The sequence below is a fragment of the Lygodium microphyllum genome, chromosome 23, assembly GCF_053477565.2.
Source record: "Lygodium microphyllum isolate KBCC chromosome 23, Lygodium_microphyllum_v1.1.10, whole genome shotgun sequence".
NCBI lineage: Eukaryota > Viridiplantae > Streptophyta > Polypodiopsida > Schizaeales > Lygodiaceae > Lygodium > Lygodium microphyllum.
Genome location: NC_141157.1, coordinates 83,171,852 through 83,189,411, shown reverse-complemented (window position 1 = coordinate 83,189,411; position 17,560 = coordinate 83,171,852). Strand labels below are relative to the sequence as shown.

General features: G+C 40.2%; 1 protein-coding gene across 1 annotated transcript in view; it reads left to right on the top strand.

The window, feature by feature from the left end:
* Window positions 1–12,973, top strand: part of LOC148016405 (calcium-transporting ATPase, endoplasmic reticulum-type-like) — a 31,521-nt gene extending 18,548 nt beyond the window's left edge. The window contains exons 7-8 of the mRNA XM_087664762.1: window positions 11,646–11,874; window positions 11,962–12,973. Coding sequence (XP_087520888.1) covers window positions 11,646–11,874; window positions 11,962–12,531 — 799 coding nt within the window. The 3' untranslated portion in view covers window positions 12,532–12,973. The remainder of the gene's footprint in view (window positions 1–11,645; window positions 11,875–11,961) is intronic.
* Window positions 12,974–17,560: the final 4,587 nt, after the last annotated feature.

Sequence of the window (17,560 nt, the reverse complement as noted above, 5' to 3'; positions counted from 1 at the left end):
TTGGGCTCCTAGTGGCCAAGGTCTCCTAACAACATTCTAGCATCGGATTCTGGACATTCTACTTTACGCAGAGATACCCAAGCCAAAGCTGATCCATGCCGCACTTGGTTAAAAAAGAATGGGAAATGAGAGGGATGCACTGCTTGACCTCTTTGTCCGTAGGGCATAGTTCCATTCCGGTCCCCTAAAACGGCATGAATCGGGGTTCTATGTTAACTATTTCTAAGGTCGAAGACGGTAAACCTTGTGAGAAGCCTCCTAGTTCTCTAGGACTACCGTGTCGTAGGACGGACCCGTCGGGGGTTCCGTCCATCCGCTTCTCTCAATAGCTTTAGTTTTCTAATTAGGTCCTATCACATTTATGTGTGACACTTAAAGTCAGCTTCATTAATTAAGCCTTTTAGGAAACATGGTTCGTTCGGATAACTTATAGCATAGATACGAAAACAAAGCAAGCAATCTATTGACAAACAAGTTCAAACAAGTTCCTTAACTTATCTTCAAGTTAATCTATGTTTTTCGCCCATAGAGGAGAAATTATGTATCCCTTCTGTCCAACTGAAATATCCATTTTGTCTTGTAGAAGTAACTGGTCCAAATCACATGGCACCACAAATTCAATTCTTTATCTAGAATAGGATCTCCCAACATGCCCAGACATTGGAGGCCACGGAGGTCTTTAACTCCATTCTAGACGTGGTAAGGGGTGTCCAGAGCTCCACCTGACCCGCAAGCTGTCTAGGAGTGAAACATCATTTCCGTGGTTGGCCTTTTTATCACTCGACCTTCGGCTCATGAATCGAGCAGTGCTCTCTCGGGTTAATCCGCGGTGCAATCATGGAGGTGATCCACTTGTGCAATATATCCTTCCTTAATTAAATCCTTTAAGAATCCAGCATAACAAGGCATTCAGCTCTAATATCAGTTTCTAGGAAAACATTCATTTATCCCTATGGCAACTTGTCATTACAGACCTTTGCCATGCATTTAGTATAAATCACAAGCACTTGGAACAATCATCAAAACAAGAAACTAATAACTAGTTGAATGTAAAAGCACTTAGGATGTTGTTAGATCAACTAACAAAAACCAATTGTATTCTTGTTAAACAATGCAAGAATAGTTGCGATAACATTTCCATCGCATATATGCTCTTTTCCTTGGGATTAAAGAGCGATTCTATGTAAAATTTACTTAACTCTTATATGCACAGTTTTTAATGTCATGATTATGCCATTCATAACCCCTAATCAAAACCCCTAATCAATTCTTTCTTGTAATTGCTCTATCAACGAATAAGCAATATGCAACTAGGTGCAATTAACTTTTCTTAATACATGCACTTTGCAAGCTCGATCTTTTGAAAACATGAGATAAAATTTATCCCTTTCGATAATCTATATGCGTGCATCATAGTACGGGGCCTAACATATCTCATACGAGAATCAAAACAAGCATCTATAAATATGGAAATACATTACTTACGACCGGTACTGCAATTGGATTGATAGTGATGCCTTTGCTCGAAGCTTCGTTGTTGGTTGTGGGATTAAGAAGGTCATCGTTCGCAAGTAGACTCAAGAGATTAAGAAGGTCGCTTGGGGGTCATTGTTCGTAAGTAGACTCAAGAGATTAAGAAGGTGGAATAGATTTGAGATGGGAGAGCATAAGAAAAGATGGTTAAGTCAATGATCAAGATAGAGGGAATTGAGCTAACTCTCTCTCTTGCAGCCTCTCGGGGTGACTCTCTCTCTCTCTCTCTCTCAAGCTCTCTCACAATCTCTTGGAGGGGTTTCCTTCTCTTTATCTTTCTCTCACAGCCTCTCGGGGTCTCGTTATCCTTCCTTGTGCCTCCCCATGCCTTATATTTATAGTGAATTAGAGAAGAGGGCTTGTGGTTGAGAAGTGGAGCTCTTTGTGGAGGGGGATCTTGGAAATATTAGTGACTTGATGCTCATACTATAAATTTGATGGTTCCATGGGCTCCGAAAGGGGGGTAAACCCCCTAGACACCAAGACACTTGGTTAGAAAGCTCTTAGTTTGCTCCTTCTTCTCTCTGTTTGAAGTGTTGTTTTTTGTTTGTAGACTACGATCGCGGTACGCGCGATTTCGCAAATCCCTTTCTTTATTTTTTCTTTTGATAAAATCTCCAAAACTAACTAAAACATCACTTGTCTTTTCTTTTAAATGACATCCAGTTCTAGAAATCTCCATATCTTTTTAAGATAATATCTAAAATATCTAACATATATTAGTTTTGCTCAAAATCTAATATTTTTTGGACCATTCAAACTATACACATTAATACTAGTGATTAATATAGCTCATAAGTCTCGTTCACATTGTAACTTACGCGAAGGGTGGCTATGGTCCTTGTCAATCCAAGAAAAATATCGAATTTATGACTCGAGTTTTTTAAATAAAATATTTTTAATTAAATAAAGATTATTAATTATTAATGTTAGTTAGCTTTTACCTTAGTTGGTCTTTAGTTAGTAACCTTGCTAACTTATTAATTGACTAACTAACTTTTAATTGCATGGAAATATTACACATGTGCTCGAAAGGACTTAGTGCGCATTGGATGCATCTTAGTGCCTTGAGCATAGTACTTTGATAGCCGATGCAAAACGATCTCTGTGGCCAAAAAGGAGAGGTGGCACAAGGCGTGCCTGGTGAAAGACGCATGTACTCTGGAGGGGTGGGGAGCAAAGGTCGAAGTCGGCAAGCATCGGTGGTGTGGCCGGTGATGCCACAGTAGGAGCATCCAGTAGTCTAGTCATCTTTTGGTAAAGAAGCCATGGATACCAGTGTGCCTTGTTGAAGAAGGAATAGGCTAGCCACCATGAACCATGAATCGCAATGTCCATCTCAAGGGGTGTGAGGGTAGTGTGAAGCACGAACCGCAATGTCTTCCTCAAGGGGTGGGAGAGGTGAGGATACTACCAGATCCGTGTCAAGGAAGAGGATATTCCTAAGACAGCATTCAACACCAAATATGGTCATTTCGAATTTATAATAATGTCTTTTGGATTGATAATGCCCTTGCCATCTTTAACAGGCTAATGTAAGGCATTTTTAGACCATATCTTGATGATTTTGTGCGTGTCTTCTTTGATGATACCTTGGTTTATTTCAAGGAAGAGGAGGATCATGAATCCCAAGTTTGCATTGTTCTTGAGACCATGAGAACTCATAAGCTCTATGCTAAGAAAAAAAAGTGTGCATTCCTCAAGAGGCAGATCGAATATCTTGGATTTATTGTGTCAAATGAAGGAATCTTTGTAGACCCTACAAAGGTTAAGGACATCCAGGAGTGGCCTTCACCAACTACTGTTAAAAAAGTGCGTAGCTTTCTTGGATTAACAGGTTGGTATAGGATCTTCATTAAGAACTATGTCTTAATTGCAGCACCCCTTACAAATTTGTTGAAAAAGCAGGTTGCCATTGTGTGGACGCCCACTGAACAATCAAGTTTTGATCAACTCAAGCATAGCTTAGTGACAGCACTGATTCGGAAACTCCCTGACTTGAGCAAGGAATTTGAAGTTGTCACGGATGCTAGCTTACTTACACTAGACTGTGTACTAATGCAAGAAGATCATTCTATAGCCTATTCCTCGAGGAAGCTTAAAACCCATGAAAGGAATTATGCTACCCATGACCTGGAGTTACTAGTAGTTATTCATGCTTTTAAACTTTGGCGACACTATTTGCTTGGTAACAAATTCTCTTTAGTCACGAACCATAAGAGCCTTAAATGGATCTTCACTCAGACTGACCTCAATATGAGGCAATGTTGTTGGATTGAGGTTCTGCAGGAATATGACTTTGAGATCAACTTGGCAAAGAGAATGTAGTCGCTGATACCTTAAGTCGCAAAGCGTTCCTCAACTCTCTTATTATGGAGGAACCCTTGATGGCAGAATCATTGGCAACCATGGTGTCAATGCCTAGCAACCCTATCCTTGAATTAGCCAAGGAGGAAGCTAGCTATGACCCAGAATATCTGAAGATGATGAAGGAGATTTTGGAGAAGGATCAAAACTGCAAACTTAAGGTCAAGTATCAAGAATTCTCTGTCGATGGGGGCTTGTTTATTTTAGAACAAGGTTATGCATACCCTCAAGCAAGAAACTCATTCTATCTGCACATCTCATTCTAGTCAGGACAAACTATAAAGCTTCAAATATCGTCATATTGTTCATCAAGAGATATTCAAACTCCATGGGTTGCCTAGAAGGATTGTTAGTGACCGTGATTCCCTCTTCACATCTCATTTCTGTAGAGGGATATTCGAGGCCATTGGGACTCAACTTTGTTTCAGTACAGCATATCACCCTCAAATTGATGGCCAAACGGAGAGAGTCAACCAAGTCATTGAAGACATTCTTAGGACATATTGCTATCGCGAACCCAACAAATAGATCTAATATTTACAATTGGTAGAGTTCACTTATAATGCTTTCTACCAACAAAGCGTTCAAATGACACCTTTTCAAGCATTGTATAGGCATGATTGCCGTACTTCATTGAACTTTTCAGATCCTACCTTAAGGGTAGAAGCTTCCAAGAAAATGCTTGAGGAAATGGAGGAGCAGGTCAAGGCTATTATACAAGACTCTAAAGCCGCCAAGGATAGACAGAAAGCCTATGCCGATCTAAATAGACAAGAGTAACTTTTCAAAGAGGGAGATATGGTTTTTATTCGTGTACGACCCAAGAAGCGTTTCTTATCATTGGGTGAATTTAAGAAAGTGAGTCCAAGGTATTGCGGACCCTACATATCTTTAAGTGCCTAGGGCCCAGTGCCCAGTACCTACAAACTCCAACTCCGTGAGAACGTAAAGGTTCACAATGTATTCTATATTAGCCTACTAAAGAAATATGTATCCAATCCTAGTCATGTGCTCAAGATCAACAAGTTGTAATGCCAAGTCAAGGAGTCCTTGAGCTGTGTCCAGATAGAATCCTAAACATTCGGGAAAAGAGATTGAGAAGTAGAACTCTCAAAGAGTACCTCATCCAGTGGAAGGACTATCCAGAAGAAGATGCCGCATGGATTGACGAGAGTACTCTCAACCAACAATACCCCCAATTTCTTTCGAGATGGGGACATCTCGATTCCTTAAGGGGGCAAGGATGTAATATCCTGCCGTTGTAAGGACCCCCCACCCCCCTCCCCCCCTTATCGACGTCGTCAGCTCGCGGAGGGAGCGGGAGTTGAACTCATAGTCGACGTAGGTGAGGGAAAAGAAGACGATGTGGCGGGCATAAGAGCTGTCAAAGATCATGAGAGCGATGATGATTTTGTTGGGGGAGGGGCACACGTATGCCACTTCCAAAAAACCCCCCCTTCCCCCTCCCCCCCATTCCTTTCCTTCCCTTAACATCCGCATGGTGGCAGGAAATCTGTGGGTCTTGTGCAATTAAGGACCCACTATCATAGCATTTCTCCCCAATTATTACCCATCTTCCCCCTCCCCCCCCACTGTTGTCAACTTGTGGAGAGAGAGAGAGAGAGAGAGAGAGAGAGAGAGGAAAGGAAAGGGAAACCTAGAGTAAGAGAGGAAAAGGGAGAGAGAAAAGAGACCAAAAGACAATTCCTAACTTGGACGAAGCCTGGAGCACCCTCTCTCCCCATCGCCACTTCCCGAGATCTCTCCATCGATTGCCTCTAGTTGACAAGGAAATCGTGAAAGTCAAGACAAGGTGTAGGGAACTCTGGCACCAAGGAGTCCTTCGAGAGGAGTAAAGGTCGCATTCCAAGCTCCAAGATGGCCCCAAAGCATAAACTCTCCGAAGTATTTGGAAAGCCGCGACTACGAAAGGAAGATCATGCAAAGACGCCACCACTAACACGAACGGGTTATCAGGTGTAAATGCTAACTCGACACTCCAAAATCAGGTACCGCTGCTGGTTCAAGTACTTTGAACCGAACATTTAAGCATGGACATCATTAGGAAGAAGTTATACTCCGCATCACGTAACTTGCATAACTCGAAAGGTAGTTGAAAATGCTTAATAACCATAGATTGAATGTCTACGAGATGTTGCAGTATTAAGCCAAGTATTAGGTTCGAACTTTTACAAATGCATCATGGATTGCCAATGTACTTAAATATTCCGTGTAGGTCAATTGCATCCTATAGACCATTAGAGTAAATTAACTCGCATTTACGATGAACTCATGTATACTCGCACTTAAATACTTAGGTCACCCTTTATGATTTGCATAAATGCAATAGAAGGAATTTTCATGAATGAGAATCCCGCATCGTATCATCAACCCAGGAAAGACTTGCATCTAGATTTGCGTGGCATCATGGACAGTTTCGGTTGTACTATATAATAGGGATTCATCTTAAAAGATAGATTTAAGACGCGCATGCGAAATGCTAAACTAAATTGTAAGTGGCAGTTCGGTAAATGAAATCCTATATGGTAAAAATAAGGCTAGGGTTTAATTCGACTCAACTAGGATTTAATCATAAATAGGTCAAATTGTTATTACAACCATATTTTGACTTAGAGTCAAGTAAACATGCTCTTTGGTCTCTATCCTGATAACCAATCGCGATGAGACCAAAATACTCTTGGAGATATAATTTTCAAAATATCATACATCTTGAGGCTAACACAAGAAAACTCGAATGTCGTATCCACAAGAAGAACGACCATTCGCCACGTTACTTTCAATGCTCGCAACTATTTAAGGATTGTAAATTGTCTTAGTTTACTCTTGACTTGCGAGAGGAATGAATAAAAGTTCCCTGTTATCTTGAGGAAAGGAAACCCTAGGGTAGATTTAGAACCCCAAAAAGTTCTAAGGTGGGAAAATGGTTACCAATTGATCAATTGAAATCCTAGTTTGAATCATCTAAGACCAGGACCTTAAGATAAGAACCAAAGGTTAGTAACTTAGGGAAGCTACCATTCGAAACTATTGCATAATCGCAATAATTGCTCACTCCTATTACATAGGAGTGAGGTCGGAAAGAGGGCATTCTCTATTCCTCAGAAGATAATGGAAATTGACGCCAAGACAGGAAAGACCCAAGAAGGGTAACGCCAAGCGTTCAAAGATGGGAACTTCACCTTAGTGGATGTCCTGAGCACTGCCTTCATTGTTGTTTGTGCTTGTAAAACTAGATTCAATGTTTGTGGAAGGAATGTATGATCCAAGCTCACAAAAGAAATTTGAATAATGAATCAGGTTGAATTTATGGAGGACGTGCCAAGCCGCCCTCAGCTGGTTGCTAACCCTAGCCAAGAGGGTTCTAAATAACGATGACGGGAATGTGGATCAAACCCGTCCCGAGAGTTCTCTCCATGGGTTAGTTTGAATGTAAGAGGATGCTTGGATGCCAGGGGGGGCTCTGGCTGTAAACTCCCTGCCTTCGGGTCCTACTCAAGCGATCTACGTGACTTGAGATGGATTCTCGAGGCCTTGTTACTAGTGCAAGGGCACTTGGAAGAAATAAGATGCATCCTCATGGATTGTGGAAAACGGCCTTTTTGGACAAGATTTGTATCTTAGTTAAAATGCTATATAAAGTTGCTTTCAAGGAACATGTTTGAACTGTTTTCGTGTTAGTGTAGTAAGTTACGTAAACGAAACTTGTTCCCTAAAAGGCTTAATTAAGGAAGCTGATTTTAAATGTCACATATAAATGTGGTAGGATCTAATTAGATAACTAAAGAGCGCCTATTGATGGAAGTGGGTGGGCAGAACCCCCAAAGGGTTCGTCCTATGGAAGGGTGATCTTAGAAGACTAGGAGGCTTCTCACAAGGTTCTACAGTTATATGAGATTTAGGTAATATTAGGTTAAAACCTGATTCATGCCGTTTTAGGGGACTGGAATGGGACTATGCCCTATGGGCAGAGAGGTTGAGCGGCGCATCCCTCTTGTTTCCCATTCTCTTTGAACTAAGTGCGGCATGGATTTGCTTTGGCTTGGGTATCTTTGTGTAAAGTACCCGTTGCGAGGGGGTCTCCGGAAAACCTTAGGCGATAAACCTGGAACATTCCATGGGAGTGCCGGTAGCGATGCTTAGATTCGTTTCTTGATGGACCGTTAAAAATGTGCTTGGACAGCCATTAGGCGGCGGTCACGTTACACAAAGGGTTAGCTACATAGCTTGCCTATATATTCAAGTCCTATCACTTGTACTTCCATCTCAACTATCATTATTAACCTGTTTCTTTCAATTTGTATAGGTGTAAGAGTTCACATACACGCACAGAGTATAGGTGTAAGAGTTCTCACACACACACATCCTCCCCCCCCCCCCCCCGCTTCTTCCCTTGTGGAGTTCCATTTGCCATAGCTTGTTGGTCGTGTACAAGCTCCATATCCAATAGTGGTATCAGAGTGGGTTCCACTTGTTATCTTAGCCATCTTTGCTTGAACCTCAACCAACTTACATCCATGCTGTTGTGGCAGCTTTTCCTTGTTTGCCCATAGTGGTAGAGAAAGAAGAAGGACTCTGGTTGTTGCACCAGGTCTACCTTTAGCTGCTTAATAGCGTGCAGCCCGTCACTACCAATTGTTCACTTGCCACTCTTGTGTGGACTCTCCACATCTTGAGTATACGAAAGGTAATTTAAATATGCAATTGGGCCTTTTTGATTCCCATCAAAATCTCTTAAAATTTCACGACTAAAATTTAGAATTTTTCAAAGTGGAGCCCTTTGACATCCAATCGAGACCTCGAATGATACAATCAAGACTATCCAAGCACTTGCCTTCGACATCCATCAAAAAATGACTTGGCAAGCGTCTAGTGCTTGGCAACATTGTTATAAGTGGTCAACATTAACCGCATCATCCTCAAGATCGACATCAAGGGGGAAATTTAATCCTATTTGTTTTTAAATAAATAAATAAATAAAATATAAAGATATAGTTTGAAATAGACAATGCCCATGCTCATGCATGCACTAAGACCTTTCCATCATAGAAAATGTGGTTGGAATTAGACATTGACCATATACATGCACATGCTAAGACTTTCATTGTCTATTAAATAATTGTGTGGGGTTCTTTGCCTGGATTTCAATCCAAAACAAATTGTGTTTCTTTCTATTTTCTTTTCTCTCGATTCACAAAGGAGTTATGTTTTGGAGGGATTGTAGCCACTTCTCACACGACCTTTGAGTTGAGCTTGAAAGCTGTACCCGTGTACTTCACCTTTGGTCATATGCCCAATGCCTTTGAGCTAGGCTCGCTTTTGATGAGCTTTTGAGCCATGCACATACACCTTTGAACCATGTCTTAGTTTGGGACCTTGGTCTTTTGGGTAGACCATGTCATGACCATCCTCATGTTGCACCTCTCTCATTGATGTGTCTCCTTTTCCAAAATCATTGTATGGGATAAGACACTACCTCTTTGAGGTAGGACCTTCTGTTTCTCTTTTTTGTATGCTTTGTATCATGGGTTCAATCACCCTTGACTTGAAGAGGGGTTTGTTAGCTTTATTTATCCTTGTGTTTAAATTAACATTATTATGTGTAAAAAGTGAGTATCTAGGTGTGAATACCTTTTACACAACTTAGTGTTAAGTAAGGGTCAAAGATTTAGCTATACAGCTTTTTCTATATATTGAGACTATATCGCTTGTGCTTTCATCTTACCTATCATTATCAATCTATTTCTTCTAGTTTGTACAAGCGAAAGAGCTCTCTCTCTCTCTCTCTCTCTCTCTTTTCCATGCCTCTTTCAATGGCTCTAATTGGATCTCAATGCATGCCTTCTCTTTCATGAGCTCCTATGTGCACAGAAGGATGGGCTCTCCCATTTGCATCCAATGTTGCTGATGGCTTTTATTTTATGGTTCACTTGCATTGCTTTCTTTTAGACACATGGTAATGAATTAACAATCTCATTAGCTATGAGTTGCCTTAGTTGTAGCTTGCTTCGAAATGACATTTTTGTTTCAATGGTCTCAAAATGTCATTTTTGGGAACTATGAAATTATGTAGGACAATTGTCAAGGCAATTCTAATAAATCGGGCTCAATTGCTAGTTGTCTCTAGGGTTTGGCAAGTTGAAGTGTTCATATGTATTTTGAACACTAGAGTTGGAAGGACAACATTGAAGGTGACAAGGTCATTGTGCATTTATGGATCAGTTGTGTCGCAAGAAATCACTAAAATTACAACCATTTGCTGGTGACATCAAATCCCATGGTGTAGTTCCTAAGGAACATGAGTTGTGGTGCTACGGTGGAAAACACTTTGTTTGAAGATGGTGATGGTGCAAACACATTTCTTGCTTTCAATCCAACCCAGTTTGAGGAAACCTATTCAATGGTTATCGCAATTTCTGGTCTCAAATCTTTGGGGTCGCTTTCTCCAACAAATGTTGGTTGCATTTCTTCATGTTATTCGTGCCATTTATTGGATTATAGATGAGTGCAATTGGAGTAGTTGGTCTCGCCCTTAATTTACGCTTATACGATTTTGTCTCTCAAGAAATTCGTGCAGCAGAAGATCCCAAGTTTGAGATGTTTTACACGAAAAACATCTTGCTAAATGAAGGGATTCATGCCTGGATGGTTGCTCAGGATCAGCCTCATAAAAATTGGGAAACAAATGGAGTTGCGCGTCTGAGTTGGAAGTACTCCTGCAAGATGGCATGAAGAAACTGAAGAGCAGCTTTGCAAATATTGCTGCACTAGGAGGAATATACAGAAATTTAGTGCCTCTGCTTTTAGCACCCTGAAGTGCATTGTACGTGGATATTTGATGATGTACAATGTGGTCCTACATTTTGAGAATGCGCAAATGAACAGAAGTGTGAGAGACGCATAATCACTGATAGGAAGAAAATGAACACAAACTCAGATTGAACAGGTAATGGGATCTATAAGGTGAAGCAAGAGATGTATAGTACAATACCACCAGGGTACTGATGCGATGATGACCGACAGGAATTTAATCTTCCTCTCTCCAAGAATGAACAATCAGCTGAGAGTAGAGAGGAGCTTATTTATCTCAATAGGTTCCTAAAAGAGCCACCCAGCTGCCTCTAAAAGGTGCCCAGCTAAGTACAAAACAAGGTACCTAAAACCCCTGATTTGTACCCAACTAACACATTTATCTACGAGGATCAACGAAAGGAAAGAAAGACAAAAGACCCAATAGATTCTTTCTCCCTCTCTCTTTGAAACTTCAACCTCTCCCTCTTTATCTCATATTATCTATAACTTTCAATGCACCTATCTTGTTTTGATATGTAAGTTCTCATTTCAACTCTCTTTTGCACCTATGTTTGAAGAGTATTTATTAGAGTCTCAAGATTAAATATAGGCCTTAAATTCTGTGTATAATTCTTTTATGTCTAATGTACGCTCAAGATTTCTTAGTTCAGGGGATGCAATACAACATCAAACAAAACTAGTTGGACACCATTAAATGTGACAATTATGATGTGAAGCTAGTTGTCCAACCAAGTGATGCACCTAGCGCTAGGCTTGTGGAATTGATAATTGGGAGAATAAATGAACATTTGTACTACAGGCTTGTGGAATTGATAATTTGTATATTTGGTGGCAGAAAGTGGTATGGTTTCTGGAGTGTAGATATAAGCTGCACGGCATAAGTCTCTGAAAAATATTGTCTGTGAAATATGCAGGTACATGATCTCATCCAACATGGGTGAAGTTGCATCCATTTTTTTGACTGCTGCTCTAGGCATGCCAGAAGGACTTATTCCTGTACAACTTTTATGGGTCAACTTGGTTACAGATGGGCCTCCAGCAACTGCTCTTGGCTTCAACCCTCCTGATATAGATATAATGAAAAAACCACCTAGGAAAAGTGATGATCCTCTGATCAGTGCCTACATTTTTCTTCGCTACCTGGTATTTTTGGGTCTTGTTTTCTGATGTGATGATGCAGGGATGTATCAACTGTGAGCATATGCTGACATGCTCCCTGGTCTGTTGCAGATTATTGGTCTCTATGTTGGAGTGGCAACTGTTGGTGTTTTTGCTATTTGGTATACTTGTCCAACATTTTTAGGGATTGATCTATCAGCTGATGGACACACGATCATACCTTTCAGAAACTTGACATCATGGAATGAATGCCATACATGGCAAGGCTTTACAGTCAACGATTTCAGTGCAGGCTCAAGGCAGTTCAGTTTTGAGAACCCTTGTGATTACTTTGTGACTGGGAAAGTCAAGGCCATGACACTCTCCCTCACCGTTCTTGTCGCCATTGAGATGTTCAATTCTTTGAATGCATTGTCTGAAGATACCAGTCTTCTTGTCATGCGCCCATGGATTAATCCGTACCTACTGGTGGCAATGTCAGTGTCCTTTGGACTCCATTTTTTGATCCTCTATGTACCTTTTTTGGCTAAGATCTTCAACATTGTGCCACTCAGCTTGAACGAGTGGCTACTGGTGCTTGTAGTGTCATTTCCAGTGATATTAATTGACGAATTCTTCAAGTTCATTGGCAGAAGAATGGCGGCTGCAGAGAGAAAGTCTAGAAAGCTGAAAATAGCCTAGCATGATGCTGCTAACAGTTCAATCTGAGGTTTATTCTTCTGTGTTCATTGTGATGGGATCTTGGTGATGACTACTGCATAAACTATCTCATCACAGTCTGCTAACATTCCAACCATCTTAGACTGCATTGTAAGGCAGTTTTTAAAAGCTGCTAGCCAATTTTTTTGTCACTCTTTGGAGGGTAGCAAATATGCATTTACCCAAGCAGACATTGAAAGTCAATGTTAAAAAATTGTACGTGACTGGTTATTGTGCTTGGCTCTATTTTTTAACTCTTGTCAAAGCCCACGGGAATGTAGCTTTTGAAGAGCTTGCAAATAAGGAGGATTCAAGAGCTCAAAATGTCTGCTTTTGAATCTGAAAAACCAATTTGAGTTGCTCTGTTGCTGTATTACAGAATCTTTCTGTTGTCTCAAATGTCAAGCTTGGAGAAAGTTTGTTCTTGTTTTTTTTGGGAGAACACTTGTGTGAACTTTGAAAGATGCCTCAAGGATATGTATCCAAGGTTTGAACTCACGCACACACACCCACACTTAAAAACTACTTGGGTGACGATACCATTGGTTAACTCATTCTTAAAGTTCAGATGGGTATATGCTTTGGTTCTTCAATATGATAGCTGTGCTTCTATTGGCCTTTGCTAAACTTTGTATTTGGGGGAGAGATATTGGGCGAGTGTCGTATTACCCAATAGTCGGATGGGCGCTCGTAATGTTGGTCATTGTGATTATGAAGTGACTTAGTGTGAATGCACTTGGACATGGGGTAGGACAGCCAAGTCCTATTTGTAGGACAAGGCTCTATTGTGCACATTTCATTTGTGTGAACCCCACTCTTGGACTCTTAAGATTGTGGCTTGGTGCATCCATACACCAGGATGGCATGGGCTAGTGGTAGGAATTGCCAATCCTTGGGATGTCGTCATAACTTGTGTTGGGTGTAAAGGCCCCTTGCACTTTCTGGTCTATATATTACCTTACACATGTGAACTCACCCTAGTGGGTGTTAAGTGTACCATACCACAAGCATGCATACATTATATTCTTTGTGTGTACCACACTAGTACACACCTATCTACATTACTCTGATACACTCATTGTTCAACACCTCCATTGACGGGTGCGCTCTTTGCTTCCGCTCGTACTCATCGAACTGGTATTAGAGTTGGTCCACACAGGCAGTTGCAACATTGATAGCCATAGGTAGTAGTAGCCAGTTGTAGGCGACATCCATACTCACCAGTTGTAGGCGACAACCACAGGATTGGGTCGATGAGGTAGTGACATTCATCAGGCTCAAGTAGTTGATAGGCAGTATAGGCTATGATGACTTGCAGGTAACACGCAGGCGTTAGGTGGTGGCCAGGTGGTTGGGGCTAGCACTTGGTGTTAGACAGTGGCTAGGTGAATGGGACTTGCATGTGGCGATCACCAGCACGCGGCATGTCGGGCAACATGTCAACGGGGGCCAGTGACGAGTAGCACAATTGATGGGGGCCAAGTGGTTGACGAGCAACACGTGTCGGTTTGATAGACAAGTCAACAATCCCTTTTTTTAAAATCCAGAATTTTTAGTTTTTCTTCCTTCCTTATCAGATGTTCATACCTATAAGCACAAAACATAAATCTGTGCAAATTTGCTCTTGGAAATTTGGGGCTTTTCTTAGATTTGGTGCCGGCCACATACTTTAGTGACTCTTGACTCATAAATTGCAGACATTGAGTGCACGAGTCTTAGAAATTCTGGGGATTTTCAAGTGTAAGTGAAATTTTGCTCAGTTGAGTAAATTTCTTTGAAATTTATGCACTCTTAGATCTCGAAATCGAGGCTTTTATAGAACTCATAAAATCTTTGCAACATTTGTCCATGTTTGATGCTTGAGAACATGTATTGATGCAATTGGGGCGGTTTTACTATAAAAATTTTGGGACTTTCCACATTGGTGATGCATTTTGAGTTGATTTAAGGTTGGATAATGAAATTTGTAGCATTTTCACTGTTGCGTGGAAGAAATTTGAGATGCTTCAAATGTTGTAAAAGGGCAGCTTCTCTTGGTATATGTATTGTTGAATGCTCACTATGCAACGAAACAATGGTAAATACATCATTTGGGTTATTGTATTTGGGCATTATGGTGTAGTACAAGTGTGTGTACTTACTGTTACATTCAGCAACCTTGCTATCGGTTGAAAGCATTCAACCTTTTATTGCAGTTTTTTTATTGCTAAAGATGGTTGGTAGTGCATCTACATCTAACACAAAGAATCTCTTTGAGATTCGTAAATTTGATGGCAATGGCTTTGATATTTGAAAAGATTGCATGCAAGGTATACTCTTTCTAAAGGATTGTGATGATGCTTTGGTAGAACATAAGCTTGTTGCTTTGCCAGATGAGGATTGGGCTAAAACGAATAAAAAGGCCATTACTTACATTAAAACGACAGTCACAAATATCTTGGTTGATATAAAGGTGCTTGATACTACCTATGCAGTTTTGGAGAAACTCAAGGCTACTTATGAGAATACAAATCCTGTCAACCAGGTACATCTCATGTGAAAGTTGGTCAACTTGAAGCTTGATGAGTCTAAGCTCGTCTCAAAGCATTTGAATGCTTTCACTGGTATTTTGAATCAGTTACATGATGCAAGCTTGCTAGCTTTTGATCCTAAATTGAGGGCTATCTTCTTGCTCATGACCTTGCTCGATTCATGGGAAGCATTGGTTGTGTCATTGAGCAATAACCCCAACTTGACATATGATGGTGTGCGTGGTTCTATTCTCAATGAAGAGATTAGATGCAAGGCAAGTGGGAAAAACATTGGATCAGCTTAAATATAAGAAAAAGAGCTGAAAAAAGTTCTAATATTGTAAATAAGAACAAAAATCGTAGTAAAAGCAAGGAAGAATACCAAGATATAACTTGTTATCAATGTGGTCGCAAAGGGCATAAAAAGCCCGATTGCAGGTACTTTAAAAGGGAACAAGAATGCAAGAAGTAGGCTAATGCAAAAGGCAAAAAGAATGAAAAGGATGGCAACTCTACCCCTAAGAGATAGAAAAAGCGAATGTGGTATCCAATGTTGTTATTGAGGAGATAGAAGATGATAAAGATGCTGATTTATTGGTTGCATTTTTAGATACACATGCTATGACAGTGGACATGTATATCACTAAAATAGATGTGATAGATGCCTTATTGTTAGCTCATGATGGTTTGTCACAGTTGTGTATTGTTGACAGTGGTGCTTCATTTCATGTAACTTAATCTTTGGAGTGTTTTTTTTCTTATTCAGAAGGTAATCTTGGAAAAGTCTACCTTCGCAACAATCATGCATATGATATTGAATGAATGGGCACCATACACTTGGCTCTTGAAAATGGTTAGGAATTGATCCTTCATGATGTTAGGTATATATTTGGCATCAAGAAGAGCTTTCTTTTTGTTGGGCAGCTAGGTTTAAAGATTACTTCACTATTTTTGGTGGTGGAATGTGGAAGATACAGAAAGGGTCTATGCTAGTCACTAGAGGTAGTAAAAAGGGAACTCTATATTATCTCCACTACAAGGCACTTACTGGAAAGTTTGTTGCAGTTGCTGAAGTGCAATCACACATGGAGTTATGGCACAAGCGTCTTGGACACATAAGCCAAAAGGGTTTGCAGGCACTTTCTTCACTTGAAAGAGTTGATGTGAAAAACTCAAAGCTTGACTTTTATGATGACTGTGTTCTGGGTAAACATGTAAAGAGTCCATACTCTCATGGAGCCTCTAGGAAGGCATGTATCTTGGATTTAGTTCGTTTTGATGTATGTACCATGCCAATAAAAACTCATAGTGGTTTCCATTATTTTATGTCTTTTACTGATAACCATTCTAGAAAGATATGGGCTTACTTGCTTAAGTAGAAAAGTGAGGCATTGGATACTTTTAAAATGTTTTATGCTTTCGTTAGTACTCAAAAGGGTTTAAAATTAAAATGCATAAGAACATATAATGGGGGTGAGTATGTATGTAAAGAATTCAATAAATTTTGTGATGTCAATGGGATTAAAAGGGAGCTTATAGCTCCTTATAATCCATCATCAAACGATGTGGCTGGAGTGAATGAATCACACGTTACGTAAGAAGATACTGTGCATGCTGTCCATAGCTAATCTCTCGTAATTGTTTTGAGGAGAGGCACTTAAAACCGATGTGCATATCTACAAAATCGATCTTCACATTGTGTACTTGAAAGTGGCATTCCTGAAGAGGTTTGGTTTGGCAAACTTGCTTCATATGAGCACTTAAGAGTCTTTGGCTGTGAATGCTATGTACATGTACCTGTTGATAGCAGGACCAAACTTGATATGAAATCTCATAGAGGCATCTTCATGGGTTATGGAGATGAAGGTGAAATGGTTAGCGAGGGGATGGTGAAAATCAGCTAAGGCAACAAAATCAGCATGCTAAAAATGAATTATAGTAGCCTAAAATTGTATTACAACAACCTAAACATGTAGTTCAATAGCCAAATAATGAGGTCATTGACATTCCTTTGGATGTGGATCCATTATCTGATAACACAGATCATTGGGTAAGAAGGTCTACACATGTCAAAAGACCTATACAAAGGTTTGATCCCTCTTTGGACTACATTTTGCTCACAGATGAAGGTGAGTCTTTTATGTATAAAGAGGCTTTATCATGTGAATTGAAGAAAAAGTGGGAGCTAGCTATGTAAGAAGAAATAAAGTCATTGTATTAGAATGATACTTGGGATTTGGTTACATTATCCAAGGATAGGAAAGCCATTCCTAACAAATAGGTCTATAAAATCAAATGTGTGGATGGCAAACCCGAATACAAAGCCAGGCTTGTGGCTAAGGGCTATACAAAAAAAGGAAGGCATTGATTTTCAGGAAGTGTTTTCTCCTGTTGTCAAAATGACCACTCTTCGAGTACTATTTGCCATTGTAGCATCTATGGATCTTGAACTTGATTAGATGGATGTTAGAACTGCATTCTTGCATGGTGATTTGGAAGAA